Here is a 16,158-nt window from a genome sequence, read left to right as displayed (position 1 = left end):
TTCGCAGATTTTCCACCAGAGTGCCGCGGGCGATTCGACTGTAAACAGCGACGTTCGGGTGTCCAAGTGTCAGCGAAGACGGTGAGCATGCGCCTTCGAGGACGCCGACGGTGAGAGCCGGGACTCGCCACTCGCTGACTGTGTTGCGTTCACCACGGTGCTGACCTGTCTCACCGTGGACCGCGTTCACCCGCTGTGAGCTGTGCGAGAGAGAGGGAGAGAGAGAGAGTCGAGCGTGAACTCCGTCGCAGGTCGAGCCGCGGGCCGATGCTAGGCCGACGCCAGCCTGCCAGTCTGTCAGATCGCAGTCGCCAGTGCAGTGTTTCCAGTGCCCACCGTTACTAGCAACGTTCGCCATATCCTTGCGGTGAGAGTGAACGGGGGCCTCCAAAACGGAAGCACGCAGTGAAGCAAGAAGTGAAAAATCGCCTCGTCCGCGGCACGAGAGCAGAGCGCAAAAAGGCCATTACGTGACTCGGGTGGGAAAATTCGATTTCCCAGCTGATCGATCGTGATTTCCAGCCGTGCCGCGTGAAAGTGTCTAGAGCGTGTGCCTGTGGGGCCTCTTTCGTAAGTGGGTGCGGTGCCTGTTCCGGTAAAAAAATCCTGCGGAGCACGAGCAAGCGGGACGGCAGGCGGAGATACGTCACAGATACAGACGGTGTCCTTCGCGCACGGAGGACGAAAATAGAAAATTGCTTACATCTGGTGTCGGGCGCGTGCTGATTGAGTTTGCCTCCGGCACCTTTCGGCCCGGTTCGTTGTGAAAGTGTCACCGTCCGTGAAGAGGCAAAACATGGGCGTAACGTGAAAAAAAAACGGTGACAACAGAGTTAGTCACATTCACCGGGCACCTGGCGCCTCCATCGGTATTCTCAATCGACCGCCCATCATCATCCGCCTAATCGAGTGTCGTGCGTGCGTCCTCCCATTCCGTTCCGTTTCACCAAGAAAAGGGCGGTGCAAATATTGGATTTATCACCCCTGGCAAGGGCCATAAATTTACATCATTCCCGCGCTGGCCGGCTGGTGAAAAGTGTTGGTAGGGACCATCGCGGGACCGGAAAGCATCAAACTAATTGGGGCACGGAAAGGTGACGATGGTTCCGGCCACCACCCGCCAGTGTTTGCTCGGTCCGCACACTTTACGCTCGAAGTAAGATTCGGTCCCCCGAAACCCGTGGTGCCCGAGTGGCCCTTAAAGGGCAGTGGGTGACGAAAACGGAAGCAAGAAAAGGTGTAAATTGTCAACCGGTTTCGGTGCGGCAGCGTGAGAAGCGTGCCGCGTGTTAAGTGGCGTTAAGAAAGTGTGCCTGTGTGGGTGTTTGGCCGGCCGCCGTTCGGAAGACAACGGCAGGATAACAATAATGGTTGGCCCGTGGATTAAGTGCTCCCTGTAGGCGCTGCAGCGGATCGTTTAGCACCGGGGCAGGACCGGGGTTTAGGATGAAGATTTTTTAAGAGGTACGTAACATCAGGTGGGCCTCAAAACACGGGGGTCCCTGTCCTTGTCAATTAGGCAACGCGAGCGGGGGTGCGCGCTTGATTCCTTCCAAAGTTTACGAGCTGCCTTCCTTCCGAATTAAAGCCCGAGTTAAAGGGTTTATGGTCCGTGGGCGCAGCTCTCGGGTGACGGTGTTAAAAACATAAATTTATGCTTCTCGGCAGCGTTTTGCTTAACGCTTCTGCCGATGTCGACTACGATGTCTCCGGTGGCAAGACAACCCCAAATTCCGGGCGGATTGGGTGACCAAACTAAACACAAAACCGGGCCCAGCCACAACAAAGCCCGGACCGGCGGTGGACAAAAAAGGGCAGCCGGCTCAAGTCACAGCCACTAATCCATTTCGGGTAGCTTTGGTGGGTTTATGTTTATGCAAAACCTCGGTCCGTGGCCGGCTCCTTGGGCGCTTTTTTCTCCACCCGCCCGTTCGTTCGGTGGCAGCCTTTTAATCGCTCTCGCGCTGGCAGTTTGATGATATATTAATGAGCTTTGCGATGACCAGCCGGGATGCCGGGTGCCGCATTTGCATCAGGGTCCTGGTCGCTGGTAGTTGTTTTTGTTGTGGTGCTTGCGGTGGTGGCCACCAAAATCTTTATCGTACCAAGTCGGTGGAATCGTTTCGTTTTCTTTTCTTCTTTGGCTTCGCGATCGAACGCTCCAAACAAATCCCCGGGGGTGATTGAAAGACCCTTGATAAGGAGACCCTTAATAAGAGCGTCCCCCAGCGGGAGGCGCTTTAGGCGTCCTTCGGCACCTGTTTTCTGTTCTTTTCTGCTACTGCGGCGTGCTGATGAGCTTCCCTGCAGCAGTGTGCCGTACGTTGGCAAGGTTCATCAACATTCAGCCGGCGCTGGCCGATTTGCTTTCGGGCTGGGGGCCCGGATTAAATTTCCTGTGCCGACCCGCCGTGCACTAAAATGTTTCGTTTTAATCAGATTTCCTCCGGAGTTCCGGAAAAGCTCCCGGGCGAGGAATCTTTCGGTCTTCCTTTTGGGTTGTTTCTTTCGTTTCTCCACTTCATCCATCATTTTGCACTCAATCTACCCGTAAACCCAAGCGCTTGCCGAGCAGCAATTGCTAATGCGAGTGTTTAAAATTCAAATCATCTTCCCGCGGCCGGCTGGCCAGCTGTGGCGTTTGAAGTGGTGCTGCGCAGCGTTTAATTAACTTCCAGCCAGCCAAACTGCCAGGCACGTCGAGCCAGAAGCCTCTCAGGCGAGCTTTAAGGCACCACCAAACGGTGGGTAGCGGTGGGTCCTAATGCGAGTTTAAGGAGCCGTCACCATCGCCGCGGCCGAAGCGATGATGGCGGCTGTCGGTTGCTTCTTGATCGTTTCGAGTTCACTTGCCGCCCGCCGTCTGTAATTACACTCAGGCAGCCGAGGTGTTACGGGATGTTGAAATGAATCACGTCGTGAAGCAGAAATCGGAAAGCGAGCGGGCTCCGTTCGCATTTTGTTGGTTGTAAATCTTGGGCGAAGGTCAAAATGAAGGCCACTGGCAGCACATTTATCATCCGGGACCTGGGGTGGGGGGAGTTCCGCGACCATGCGGGAGGCTGGTTGTTGTGTCGGAAGTGATTAAAAGATGTGGGTCCTGTGGCGTAATGAGTTGATCAGATTTTCGATTAGCCGTGGTCATGGCGTCAGTTCGGTGGAATGTCCTTGTTTCAGTAACACAAACACAGACGAACCCCACGAGCTCAAACTCACTCCCGTTGCCTTATTTGGGGCGCTGTCCCTCACGTGTCACGTAAGATGATTGTTTGGAGCCCCCTCCGGTGGGCCCCATCTGTCGGCCGTCTTCCGGATGATAAATGGATGCTCCCCGGGATGCGTCCCCATATGAGGGCCCCGGGGAAAAGTTTGGCCCCTGGGCCGGGCTCCGGTCTTTGGGAGCCACGCGTGCGGTGCTTAATTTTTCAGCACTGCCAAATTGCTTTAAAATTGAATCAGACGGGAAAATAATGCGTAGTCGTGGGATCCTGGGTTGGGTTTGGGACGGGCCCGGCCAAACAGCGAATACGGCCTACGAACATCAAAATCACATTATGGCCCGGCGCGTGTGTTGCTGATAAATGTATCTATATATATGTTTTAATATCCCATTTGCGTGCTCCTTGCTTAGAATTCCTCGAACCGTGCGATGCCCGGCCCGTGGGAGATAAATGATGTCGTATTTTAAGGCAAACATTGCAAACAAAAACGCCAACGCCAGCCAGCCGTTCGATGCAAGATGTATGCTGCTGATTAGGGCACGGGATCCCCGAGGCTCATCGGCATAACCCGGGCTCGGCTTCAAAGGGCGCCGGTTCGCGCGTCAAACGCACTGCGCCAAACACTGAGGCGCCAAATAATCTGTCAAAGAATGCCGACCAGGACCCGCGAACCCATCATTGGCAGCCACGTGCCTCAAGGCGGCCAGTTCTGCGCCGGTAATTTGTTGAAGCCGTTTGTACAACAACAACGGCCAACCTACCTGCGGTCGGCCGAACGGGAAAAGGAGCGTGGAAAATATCTCACCTAAATGGAACGCACGCACACGCCAAATGTCGGGATGAATTATGGAGGGAACCACCTTTTGCGCATCGTGCGCGGCTGTGGTTGAGGTGAGTTGAGGTCTTTCCCGGAAAACTGTTCACGCACCCGGCGGGTTGTTTTGGGCGTTTGGCCGGGGGCCGCCAAACCCAGTCCCCGGATGTGTGGGTATTGTTTGTTTTCCCCCCAATCGACAAGCGCGCCGCGTGTGGATATCCATTTTGGGACCTCGCTGAACCTCGTTGCGGCACGTCTTGCTTATCCCGGAGCGTTACAGTTCCTCCTTTGCCGCTTTGATGTTGCTCGACGAAAATACACTTGTTGGAAAAGTTCTGTGGAAAGGTGCTCTGCGAACGGGGCCTTTGGGATAGGCCTGGAGACGCCGGGCGTGAGTTTCACGCACGGCCTGGTGGTGGCCTTCCCGGTTTGTTTGATGACCCCCAAGGGGGTTGGTGGACGCCGGTGGTATATTCATAACACGGCGGCGGCACGCTGGGTTTAGTGTGCGTTTGGCACCCACAAACACGCTGTGGTTGTGCCTTTCCTTTTAATAAAATTCAAACCCGCTGCCAGCCGCAGACATCCTCTTTCTCGATGCGCTGCGGTCCATTTGTTTTGCGGCGCTCATTAACTGTGAGTGGGAAGCTTCCGGTTACTCGAGCTCGCTCGACCCGCAGGATAGTTTTCCCGATAGTGTCCCATGGTTTGATAGTGTCCGGTGGTGTCTTAGCTTACTCGCCTCAACCAGCAGCCGAACCGTGGTGTCATTAATCATCGCAAGCTGGTCAGCCACTGGCTTTCCGGCGACGGGCAAACGCACGCACTGCGGGAGGATGCGAATATGTTCACCGATCGATTACGTAATGGATGATTTTTTTGGAGCTTTTCCGCACGGAGGGGTGCGCTGCAGGGCGGGGCGGGAAATTGTTGTGGTGGTGGTCGGCGGAAAACTTTCCAACCGCTCGCCGGCCGACCGACCGGCCGGCGTATGTGGCAAAAAGTTAACTCATTTATTTTCCAACAGCAGCGGGTTTTGTTTCGGGCCGACGGGCGATTGTTTACGAAGTAGTGGAACGAAACGAGGCGGGGAAGACGGGGCCACCGAGAGCTGTGAGCCTTACGGTTTGTGGAATTGTTTCCATGTTCTTATTTGTGGTTCCGTTCCGTGTTTGGTTTTTCATCGCATTGTTTTGCGAAATTGTTTATTGGATTAAGCTGGGCCGCAGCATAACTTCGATAAGGAGGAGCACGGAATGGCGAATGATGGCAGACAAAGGAAACCGTCCATTGAACCATATTGGAACCTGTCGATCGGTGGAGTAATTAAAATGTGGAAAAGTTTAGCAATTTCCCCGGAATATGCTGAAAGGAATTTTCATAAAACATGCTCCGTGAAGAGGTTTTTTATTGAACAACTTTTAAATGATTGATGAATGGAGAAATAAATCTCCCGAGAACTGTGAAAATGAGTGCACAGTGAGATCTTCAAAATACGTGAATTCTCATCATTTACTGTGCCACATTCATTAATCCTATTTTTTCTAATTCTAATTCTATCGACATAAGAAACTTAATGCTAAGCATCATGGAAGATGCCAGAGACAATGGCGTTTCCTGTAGCGCGCGTCTGCTTTGTTACGGTCTGGCTCGGTTGATGATCGTTTGCTGTGCTCTGTTGCTGATGGTTTTGTGTTTCTGTTGTTTGCCATTGACGTTGTTTTTGTGTTCTATTTTTGGCCTATTGCTGATCCTATTTTCTATTGCCTATTGAGAATGTTGGAGGTGCTGGAACCGGATCCATACAGTAATGGGTGCTGATGGAAGATTATGCTATTTTGGTTATTTTTTTTTGAACCACACTAATTCATACGTTATACGTATAAAAAATCGTTGTTATATCCTTGAAACGGAAAAGAACGAGCAAGATTTGTATTTATGGGAAGTCTTCAAGGGGGGCTGCTCGCTAAGTAAAGCTGTGACTTTTCCATGCGCAGCCTGTAAAATGAACGTAAGACTTGAAAGAAAGCCTATTTTTCTGGCGCCTTATTGGTTTGACTGGCGTACACATTGTTATTTCGGAAAACTCACAACACATCCATCTTAAGTTGTCAGCAATCGCTGGCTCACTGTCGATGAGTGTAATAAGATTATCCGGCCGGTCTGCCGCCATGGCAACGGACCGGCCGACCGGCGGACTTGTCGGGTAATCCGATTTGCCCGAGACGGATCGAGTTTTCGGGGCTCACCGAGCCCCGGGTGCCGTTGTTGTTCGTTGTTCAAAATTTTAAATTAACTCCCGCACGCACACCAAGCTCCTCGTAGGAGGCTGTGCCGCGATCGTCGTCGCGGTCCGTTGCTTCCTTAGCAACACAATGGTGCCTTTTTCTCGCGACGCAAACATCGAAACAACAACTGTGCGGTGTGCGCCGAACGAAGGATTGGCCACCGGGGACGGGGCGGGTGGCGATTTCTTTGTGCCCTCACCGAATTTCCACGATTTTGTTTTAAGAGATCGAGGGAAAACGGCAAAAGTTGCGCCAAGAATGGCGCATAGAATGGCGATGGCGACACAAAGCGAACGGGGCAAGGGAAAAAAGGGACGAACCAAACAAACAACTGTCGCACACAAAACAGAAACAAATGCACACCGCACACCGGAGGAAGAAATAAAAAAGTTTCAGCTCAAACAGCAGCAGCGGTTCCAACAACTCACCAAACGTCACATCCTTACGGTGCCTTCGGTGCCAGGGCGGCTCACGTTGACACTGCGGCACTCCAGCCGGTGATGGCTGGGCCGCGGTGTAACCTCGCACGCCACCCACTCACCACCTTAAACCCCCACCCCCCAAAGGAGGGTTATGCTGATTACATAACGATTGTGGAACGGGCGCATTTTCTTCGCGGCATTTCGAGGGTTCGCTTCGCTGTTTGGTTCATTTTCATTTACAGGCACCCACCGATGGCGTGGTGCGTTGTTAGCATCCCCTGGCTGGTGTGGACAGAATTCAGCATTCCAAGCATGCCCCACCGAACCCCGGATTCCTGGCAGAGGTCGCCTGCCATTCTGCTGCATCTGCGTGAAAATTCGCGCAAGACATAACGATGACTGTTACCGCAAATTCCTCCTCCGGGCCTCGAGATAAGCCGTTCAACCGGCTCGGGTCGGGTCGGGTGGAAATGAAAGAAAAACACCCGCCCCTGGCCCGCGGGAAAGTTAAGGAAATTTTCTTCTGTTTTTCCGGATCCCCTCCGGTTTTTTTTGCTTTTGTTTTGCACCATCAGAACGGAGCCGGGGTTTTATGGGTGGTATTACAGAGCGTATCCTTGCGCTACGGTCTGATGCCTGCGGTGTCACCTCGAAGGTGAGCCGTGACAGACGCCGGAAAAACCGGGGCCTCACGTCTCAAGTGGGCGTCACGCAGGTACCACCGCTGCGGTTCTTCTTTTCCGCAGCTTCCTCGTTCGGTTTCCACTGCTTCCTAGGGACTCTCGCGCGCGTTAAGTAGGGTGTGCCGGCGCATTCTTTCTGCTGCTGAAAGTGTTGCGCGAGCGTCGACTGAAAAATGGGCACCATCGCATGGAACCGTATTTTATGCGGCAATGGCCGGCGATAAATTTCGAGCGAACTGAAAACAACAAGGAGCGCGGACGGCGCGTGTTGCGAGCCGGTGAACTTCGCGCTCGCTAATGAGCCTCGCAAAGTGTCGTCCCCCCACCGGTGGGGACCCTTGCGCCGGAGAGTGTTTTAATTGACGCCATTTGTGTAATGTCTGTCTGGCCGTATGTTTTAATTTCGGTTTCTCCGCGACAGTTGCCAGGTTGTTGGTGTTGTTGTTTGCGGGGTGTTTTAATCATTTTACCCATTATTGTCTTTTCGGACCCGTTCGCAGAATATGGATCGTTTCGACACACGAGAACTATGAAGCAAATTGCGGTTGTGATGATTCTTCTCAACATCAGCTATGGTACGTATTTAAATTTAAATATTCCACAACCGACCAGGGCGAGACCATCGTGTCTGGTATGGTAGGACGCTCCCCGAAAGCGTGGAATCCACAGGTGGACGAATCGGCACGGCAGCTTCAGTGTAGTGCTCTCTCTCCGAATATCCTTTTTCCCGCAGGTCAGTTCACGCGCTCGCAGTCGGTCGACATCGACGAGCCGCACACGTACACACCACCGAGGCACTACTTCCAGACGTCGTCCTTCGACGAGACGGAGCTGGACGACGAAGCGCTCGCCCGGAACCCGCTCGACCGCGGGCCGTACTTTGACATTTCCGCCTCGCGGAACGTGACAGCGCTCGTTGGCAACACGGCCTACCTGAACTGTCGCGTGCGTAACCTTGGCAACCGCACGGTAAGATGTGCGCCGATCCGGCGTTGATGGTTGATTTAATTACGGGAAGTTCTTGCGGGCGACAGGTTTCCTGGATCCGGCACCGCGATCTGCACCTGCTGACGGTCGGGAAGGCAACCTACACCTCCGACCAGCGGTACCAGAGCGTGCACAATCCCCAGCTGGACGACTGGTCGCTGAAGGTAAGTCGCTGACGATGCTCATTACTATTCACGATAATGGGCGCGATAACTTACCTAACGCCGGCGGTCCATAAAAGTGGTCTCTCGAGGTCCGGGCTAAGAATTTCATTAACTGGTAATCGGCTACCATCGGCCATGTGTTTTATCGCACCGGACTGACAATCCGATTAAATCCGATCAGTCGCACGGATTCATCCGGTGTGAGGTCAATGTGGTAATACCGTACTGCCAAATCCTCGTAATTGGTGCCTTGGCTGGGCTGGGCGACTTTATGGAAAACAATCTCTTTTAATGTCTCCCTCGTAATACAAGATGTGGGCGCACATACGTGACCGAACATGAGCACCGCCGGGGAAAAAAGCAGGATCTTAACTCGGTAGTTTATTAAGGTTTCAGGGAATCTGGCGGTAACATTAGAAGCTAGGGGTTTGAAGGTTTGTTTGAGGTGATGTCAAAATGGTCGGGCACCTTGTCGGGGAGTTGACCCCTCGAGTCGACTACGACGGAATGCGCAAGCCCGTCCTGTGTCCACCGTGAGGCTTAAAGGTTTCACGCCCAAATTCCGGTCCGCAAACACACGCAAAGCACCACAACAGCATCGGGCAAACAATCGTTCACAGAATCGATCCCATCACGCCCAGTCTGCGGGGTCTTTCAATTGGAAATTCAATCGGACGGCCAGGACCAGGAACCGGCACGCTTGACTGAAGCCCTTTTCCCCGGGACGGAGAGTGTATCGATAGCATAACAAGTTTCCAATCTTATCGCCTCGTCGCGCGGGTGTGAACTTTTCTCCACCCATCGCCAGTCCGCCGTCGTCGGTGGAATTCCCCGTCTTTCTGCCCCGGGGTTGGGGCATCCGCCCCCCCTGGAAAGGGATGAAGTTTTGGAATGTACTGTTGGGAAACCACACAGACCAGCAACTCAATTATCCGGGTGTGCTCTTCACCACGAGCCTCGGGAGCGGCCAGGGACCCATCGTAACCGAAGATCCGAAATCCAATCCCAAAACCCATCGCTTCCTCTATCGTGTTCCGGTACTGATCTTGATGGCTTATCGCGGCGTGCGCCCCGTTACTGTTGTGGTGGTGTCGGCCCAGATCCCGAGGTCCATTTGGGCCACTGTTTGCCTCACAACACTCACGTGCTGTTTGTTTCGCTTGTTTTCGTTTACTTTCCCCCCACCCCGTTTTTTTCCCCGACAGGTCCTGTACCCGCAGCAGCGGGACTCGGGTGTGTACGAGTGTCAAATCTCCACGACGCCTCCGGTCGGCTACTCGATGACGCTGGCAGTTGTGGGTAAGTTGTTTACCGACAAAGTTGGAGCATCAAAACCGGGGGAGGGATCGCCCGTCTTCGACACTCGATACTCGAGTGGGGCAGATGACGCATTTCCAGGCGGAGCGGAAGTTACTGGAGCCGCCACCGATCGGCTAGCGGAAGGTTGCTTTGTTTGCTCGTACCAGGGACCCCCCCAGGAACGGGTTGGTCTATCGGATGTTGTCCTGAGGGGGACTACCGTCTTAGACGTCGACGTCCGGAAGTCGTAGTGGAGAATCAACTGCGCAAGATCATTGCTAAATTAGACGTTTTTCAATTCTTATCTACTGGCGTAATATGGTCTACTGGAACACGGAACGGAACATGGTACGGTTCATTGATTTTGTGGATCAAGAGTCGGGATGAGAGAATCCACTCGGGCTATTACTCAACTCAACGGCTCAGTGCGTCAAACGGGAACGATAGTTATGTGAAGTCGAATTAACTCCAGGCTACGTCCGTGGCGGCCCGGGCGTGGGGTCGTCGCCCCAAAAAAGCGTTAAGCATTTCCCCGGCGGAAATCAGAGCCATTATCATCCATCATGTGGCGCTTGCGTTTGATGAGTTCGTGGAGTCGTCCCCGATGCAGCCGGATGGATTCGTAGGAATTTCATTACTGAAACATTCCTCGTGCGACATTCCCGGGAGGGCTGACGCATCGTTTCGAGAGGTCCCATTCAGCAGGGCTTACGTGGAGATCATCTTGTTTACCCTGGACAGCCCGGTCGAAGCATCATACATCATGGTGCCCACGAGGAGTTCAACTAGCACCTTGGGATCACCATCGTCGTTGTCGTCGGATGTATTATTCCACTGTATGCTCGACCGGCTGACCGGCCGGACAAGACGCTGGGATTTGGAAAGAGATTTACTGCGAGTCCGCAGCTCCCGAGACCACCAGACTGAAGGACTACAGGCTTCTTCGAGCGTCTCCGGAGCCGGGTGACGTGTGTTGAGAAATTAATAAACACCTTTCAGGCGTAATCTTGGCTGTAATCTCTCGCCGGAACCACGTCTTCGGTAGTGCTCGGTGGTCGATAGATAATTTGTGTAGTGTGTTGCCGAAGTGTGTCGCTTCCCGGTGCGCTTCACAATTTAATCACCACCGTGTGTCTTCATCACGGGCCTCTGTTTGGTTACGCACATAATAGAGCGGGACCCTTTCCGAGCCCTGGGACACCCCGTGTTTGCACTGCGGAGAATGTAAAGCATCCTAACCCTTAACGCTTCTCGTTGCAGAACCCATAACGACGGTCGTCGGGGGACCGGACCTTTATATAGACACCGGGTCGACCGTCAACCTGACCTGCATCGTGAGACATCTTCCCGAGCCACCGCCCCTGATCCAGTGGACCCACAACGGCGAGGTAAGCTGAGTGATGTCTCGCAAGCAAAGATTAATATGTGGCTCTCACGACTTTTTCCACCTTCCGGTGTTGGAATCCACATCGACGGCCGTAATTGCCACAAAGCTCCGGATTCGAATGAATCTCCGGATCGAGTTACAAAGCGGCCCCCGTCAAAATGTAATGGCCATCCCGTCGTTACGGTAATTCACACCAATTACCGATTAATGCCACACAAAAATCCCGTTCCGTCGTCGACGTCCGGACCCGAAATCGGCGCTCCAAATGAGTCCGATTTCCGTACAATTTAACCAAAAAGCCACGAAAGTACTCTAATTGCCGGGCCCATCGTGCCGTCATCAACATCAGCGGCGGAAACCGCGGGTTTTGTCATTTGTTTGGTGGCCTCGATCCAATTACATTCGCACCGGGCCGCGATACGATGGTCCTGTCGTTGGGCCACTTGTTGATGAGTTGATGGGTGGACCACGGCAGATCCTGCCAAATGTTGGTCCGACCGATGGGAAGGGTGTTTGAAATCGATGGTTCACTTCCTGGAAGCCGACACTTTCAGGGCTCGTACTTCAACCGCTGCGTCGAACCGGTGGGTCCGCGAGCTGAAAAGTGTTCATCCGTGTAACGGAGCGTTATTGAATCGTTTGACAAATAAAGCCATTAATCCTGTCATCCTCGGGATCAGCAGCCATGTTGGCTCCACGAAGGGCACCTCTACGAAGGTAAACGTTTTAATGAGTTCGGCTTCTAGGAGCTGTTTGCCGGACCGAGTGTCTCCGAAGGCTTCCCGGGCCCTCCGGTTCGAAGCTCCGATGCTTGATGGGGCGTAAACTAATTTCACGCTCCATCGGAGCTTCTTTCCATACTCGTCGATACCGATCCTAGAAGTATGCTTCTACTGAGCTCGACCACCAACCTTCAAGTTTACAATTGTTTTGTCACACGACGGTCCGTGAAACTGACAGCAACAGAGCAAATAGTCGACGGATAAGGACTCGCCATTTTTGTCACCTTTCGCAGGAAATCAACTACGATTCGCCCCGGGGTGGCGTGTCGGTGATCACGGAGAAGGGTGACATCACGACCTCCTACCTGCTGATCCAGCGGGCCCGTTCGTCTGATTCCGGCAAGTACACGTGCCTGCCGTCGACCGCCAACCCGATGACGGTGCACGTCCACGTGCTCAACGGTAGGTAGCGTCGGGTTCGGGTGAAAGGTAAATGAAATTCACTTGATTTAAATTACCTTCCTTATTTTACCGTCCCGATGCGGAATGTCTGTCCGGGCCATCATCAACAACGGGGGAAAAAAATTCGAACCAGGCGAACACCCTGCGGCGATACAGGGCACCGACCGGCAGCGGGCCAACCTGATCCTTCCCATCGTTCTGGCGCTGGCACTGGCGCTTCTTTCTCGGGCGGTGACCCGCGTTTCCGACGTCGGCGCGGTACGGTAAACTCTTCGGAGCAGTCACGGGCACATCCTGACGAGGGTTGAGTGGCGCGCCGAGTGCGACTTACGGTTGCGTTTCACCGCACTAGCACCGTACCGAGAGTTTACATTCGATTAGATGTAAAATACAGTGATGCTAATTGACGTAAATAGTAGTAAGGCGTCGGGTGAGTCAGCCAGAAGGACCCATGTCCTTCCGGTCGAGTGTAAATATTGAACGAGAACCGAGCGGCGAGTGTAGCTAATGGAAAATTACACGTAAGGATTCGCTCAACAAATCACGTTGAGCCCGCACGGGGCGGGTGAGAGAAAGAGAGGGCTCGAGTAGATGGACTTCCGTTTCGATTGCCAAACCCACCACACCCCCACAGTTTGTTGATCTTACGTTCGAACCAATGGCCCCGTTTGTAGTGCAGCGTGGGGCAAAAAACGCTATCCCTGATCCTGATTCATGATGCATCGTCAGCGGTCCGATCCGCCTTGCCCGCCACCATACACGCATTCATCATGCTGCTCAACGAGAGCTGCCTGTCGGTCTACTGCTGTCTACGGTCCATACACCGTGCCCGTGGCCGCGGACCAAGACAGATGAGGTTCGTTCATCTTTGACAGGATAACGCCGACGGTCCCGGCGGATGCGGATGCGGCATAAACCCGGTGTCTCCGCGCTCCCGGGCTTCGCTTCGCCCACTCAGTGGCTCGGAGCGATGGCGAATAAAATAAAATAATTTATCAACCGGCGCGCGCGGCGTGCGGTCAGGAAGCGGCTCCCCCCCGAAAGGGCTGCTACTTCAGGCGCCTGAAGATAAATTACGTTGCCAAATGAATTCCGCATTTCGGTGGCGGGTTTTGTTTTACCATTGCCTGCGCCATCCCGGCACCGGCGGTAGTTTATCCGCCGCCAATCAAGTCACGAGACGCTCGCGTCCTGTTTCGGGCTCGTCGGGTGACAAATTTAGTGCCCGTATCTTCGACGGGATTTGATGCATCGAGCTGGCTTTCGGGAGGGATCATCTCGTGTTGTCCCCGTTGAGGAAGCGTCACAGGTGATCAACAGCCGAATCATAATACCCCGAGTGGCAGGTTTCCTTTTTTCTCGGAGCCAGAAGTAATGGGTTTTTTTCTGATTTACTCTCGGTTGTACGGAGATAATGCTCGGTTATTGTGACCGAACCGCTAGATAATGATAATTGTATAAATCCGTTAAGAAACAGTATCGTAACAGGAGGTTAGCCGGTAAGAAACTATTCCGTAATTCTGTAGCATCGCTACGTTGTGTGTACATAAAACCCCCTCGGCAGGCGGTGAAAAGTCGGGAAATTCTGCAAACCAAAAACCATTACACGTTCGCGGAACAGGAATCGAGCAGGGCAGTTGCCCGTCGGGACGAACGGAGAGAGAGAGAGAGCCAAGAGAGTAAATAGAAAATCCTACACACATTCACAAACACGAGATTCAACGTCAAAAGCCGGATTGTTTTCCAAACAGACAGAAAAAAATGGACAGATTGCAGCCCGGGGGGCAGCATAGCTGAGGGAACAATAGGTAGGCGAGTGATCCAGGACGGTCGTCGAGTGTGCCCAGCACAGCACAGCACGGCAAAAAAAAACCAAAAGTGACGAACACTAAAGTAAAGTAAAAGCAAAGAAAAAGCATTTTAAATTAATTCTGTGAACCTTTCGGATCGGAACGGAACCGGTGACGCTGCGGACCGGTTCGGGAAGAAAAAAAAACGGCATGTGAATAAAGTTTGATCGTCTCCCGGGCGACTCCCTTAATGTGCCCGTGTTAGCGTTCGTTAGCAACGCGCCCATTCCTGATGACGTGACGTTCGCCGCATGCTGCGACCACCACGGTAAGTATCGTAGCGGCTACAATAAACGTACTCGCGGCCGGGGGTTTTGTATGCGGCGGCCAACAACATGCTCGTCATCGGAAGGTAATTGTGAAGATCGCGCACCGTGCGCCCTGCGGTGTAGCTTCAGTGACGGAACGGAAATGCCACGGACACGGACACATCCTTTGATTGCTTCTGATTTGCCCGCTCATCATTGGCGCCGTGTTGCGCTTCTTGGTGTCTTTCCGTGCTTGACGTTAGCAACGAGACGCCGGAAAGGTACACAACCCGCCGTGGCCCATCCCTAATTTTGGGGGTACATCTCGGGTATTTTCTCAGCAGCGCCCTGCTTCGTTACGGTTTTCCACAGCCACCTTTGATCGAAAACTGTGTTTTATCAGACATCAGCGCTTCGCCCCCGGAAAGGATGTTGGAGCGCTGTGTACTTTTATGATTCCTGGCCATCGGGAATGATTACGGTGGTTTCGAGCCAGACGAGCTACGATCTCAGAAGAACGAGTAACGGCACAGTGCCCGTGGTAGCCGATAATCCACAAAACATGCAAACCACCGGTGCTGGTACTGGTCAGCCACGGAACATAACAAAGAGTCCGGTACATTAACGGCACAATAGGGTTAATATTTGCCCAAAGAAAGTCGTACTCATTGTTGGTGCTTCAAAAAATCATTAGCTCCTCAGCTCATGCCCATCCAACCGCCGGGGGCGCAGGCGAAACACAGGGAGAGGCTGCTTTATCATCCCAACACAACAGCAGCACCTGCTCGGCAAGACGTAATCCTAGGGGATTTCCTTTATGTTCGCTCCGCTGTAATTCCCGGCCGTTGAGATGATAAAGGATTATTTCACTCCAGCCCCCCCGGGCGGGAAAACGGGATTATCGCGGATTAACGTTGCAATCCTTCAGCGACAAGCACGGCGTGTTAGCGGTCGCTGCTCCTGGTGCTGCTGGTCTGGAACAGGGCGCTCCGCCGGGCAAGGACGCTTGTCCAACCGAAAAAGTGAGATCCTAACGAAAGGACTCCTGGTGGTGGCGGGGTCGCCAATGCAAAAACCGAGCTAACAGGACCCATTATCCCGCGGATCAATTAATGGTCCCTTCACTAATTGGATATCCGCCGGAGTAGAGGTCGCCGCAGTGTTTTGTGTCAAGTTTGGGCGCAAACTTAGTTTCGGACACTTCTTCGGGTGCAAGAAAAAAGCGGGATCCTGGGTCCGGAGGAAAAGAAGGGTTCGCAAAAGGGGCGCCACAAGTTGTGGCTGCGAAACAAAACATTGCGGATTTTTCATTACGCCGGCCCACTAATTAGCCCGCTGGTCAGTAAATTAATTTTTCCAAATTTCTCTCAATTTTTAGGGCGCCTCCTTTTCGGAGGGGACAGCTTGAAGCGGAGTTTATGGAAATTTTTCTCCGTCGCCGCTTTCCCATTCGGCTCGGTTAACAAAAAAAGTCGGTAGGTGAACAAAAAAACGACAGATACTGGAATGGGCCGCCCGAGAGTACCTTCGATTTAATTGCAAATTGATGTTCACTCACTTACCAGGAGGCCGCACCATGACCGGTGCCATCGGATGGCGAATTGATTG

At 53.1% G+C, this 16,158-nt stretch overlaps 1 protein-coding gene across 1 annotated transcript; it reads left to right on the top strand.

Moving 5' to 3' along the window:
* Positions 1 to 1,098: 1,098 nt before the first annotated feature.
* LOC131211800 (zwei Ig domain protein zig-8-like) lies at positions 1,099 to 13,509 on the top strand. Its single transcript, XM_058205422.1, has 8 exons — positions 1,099 to 1,464; positions 7,932 to 8,006; positions 8,165 to 8,400; positions 8,466 to 8,582; positions 9,788 to 9,881; positions 11,142 to 11,269; positions 12,284 to 12,452; positions 12,586 to 13,509. The coding sequence occupies exons 2-8, from the start codon at positions 7,961 to 7,963 to the stop codon at positions 12,717 to 12,719; spliced, it is 924 nt and encodes a 307-aa protein (XP_058061405.1). The 5' UTR covers positions 1,099 to 1,464; positions 7,932 to 7,960; the 3' UTR covers positions 12,720 to 13,509.
* The last annotated feature ends 2,649 nt before the right edge of the window (positions 13,510 to 16,158 follow it).

Source organism: Anopheles bellator, chromosome 2 (genome assembly GCF_943735745.2).
Source record: "Anopheles bellator chromosome 2, idAnoBellAS_SP24_06.2, whole genome shotgun sequence".
In the NCBI taxonomy this organism is placed as follows: domain Eukaryota; kingdom Metazoa; phylum Arthropoda; class Insecta; order Diptera; family Culicidae; genus Anopheles; species Anopheles bellator.
This window is presented reverse-complemented; position numbering and strand designations above follow the sequence as displayed.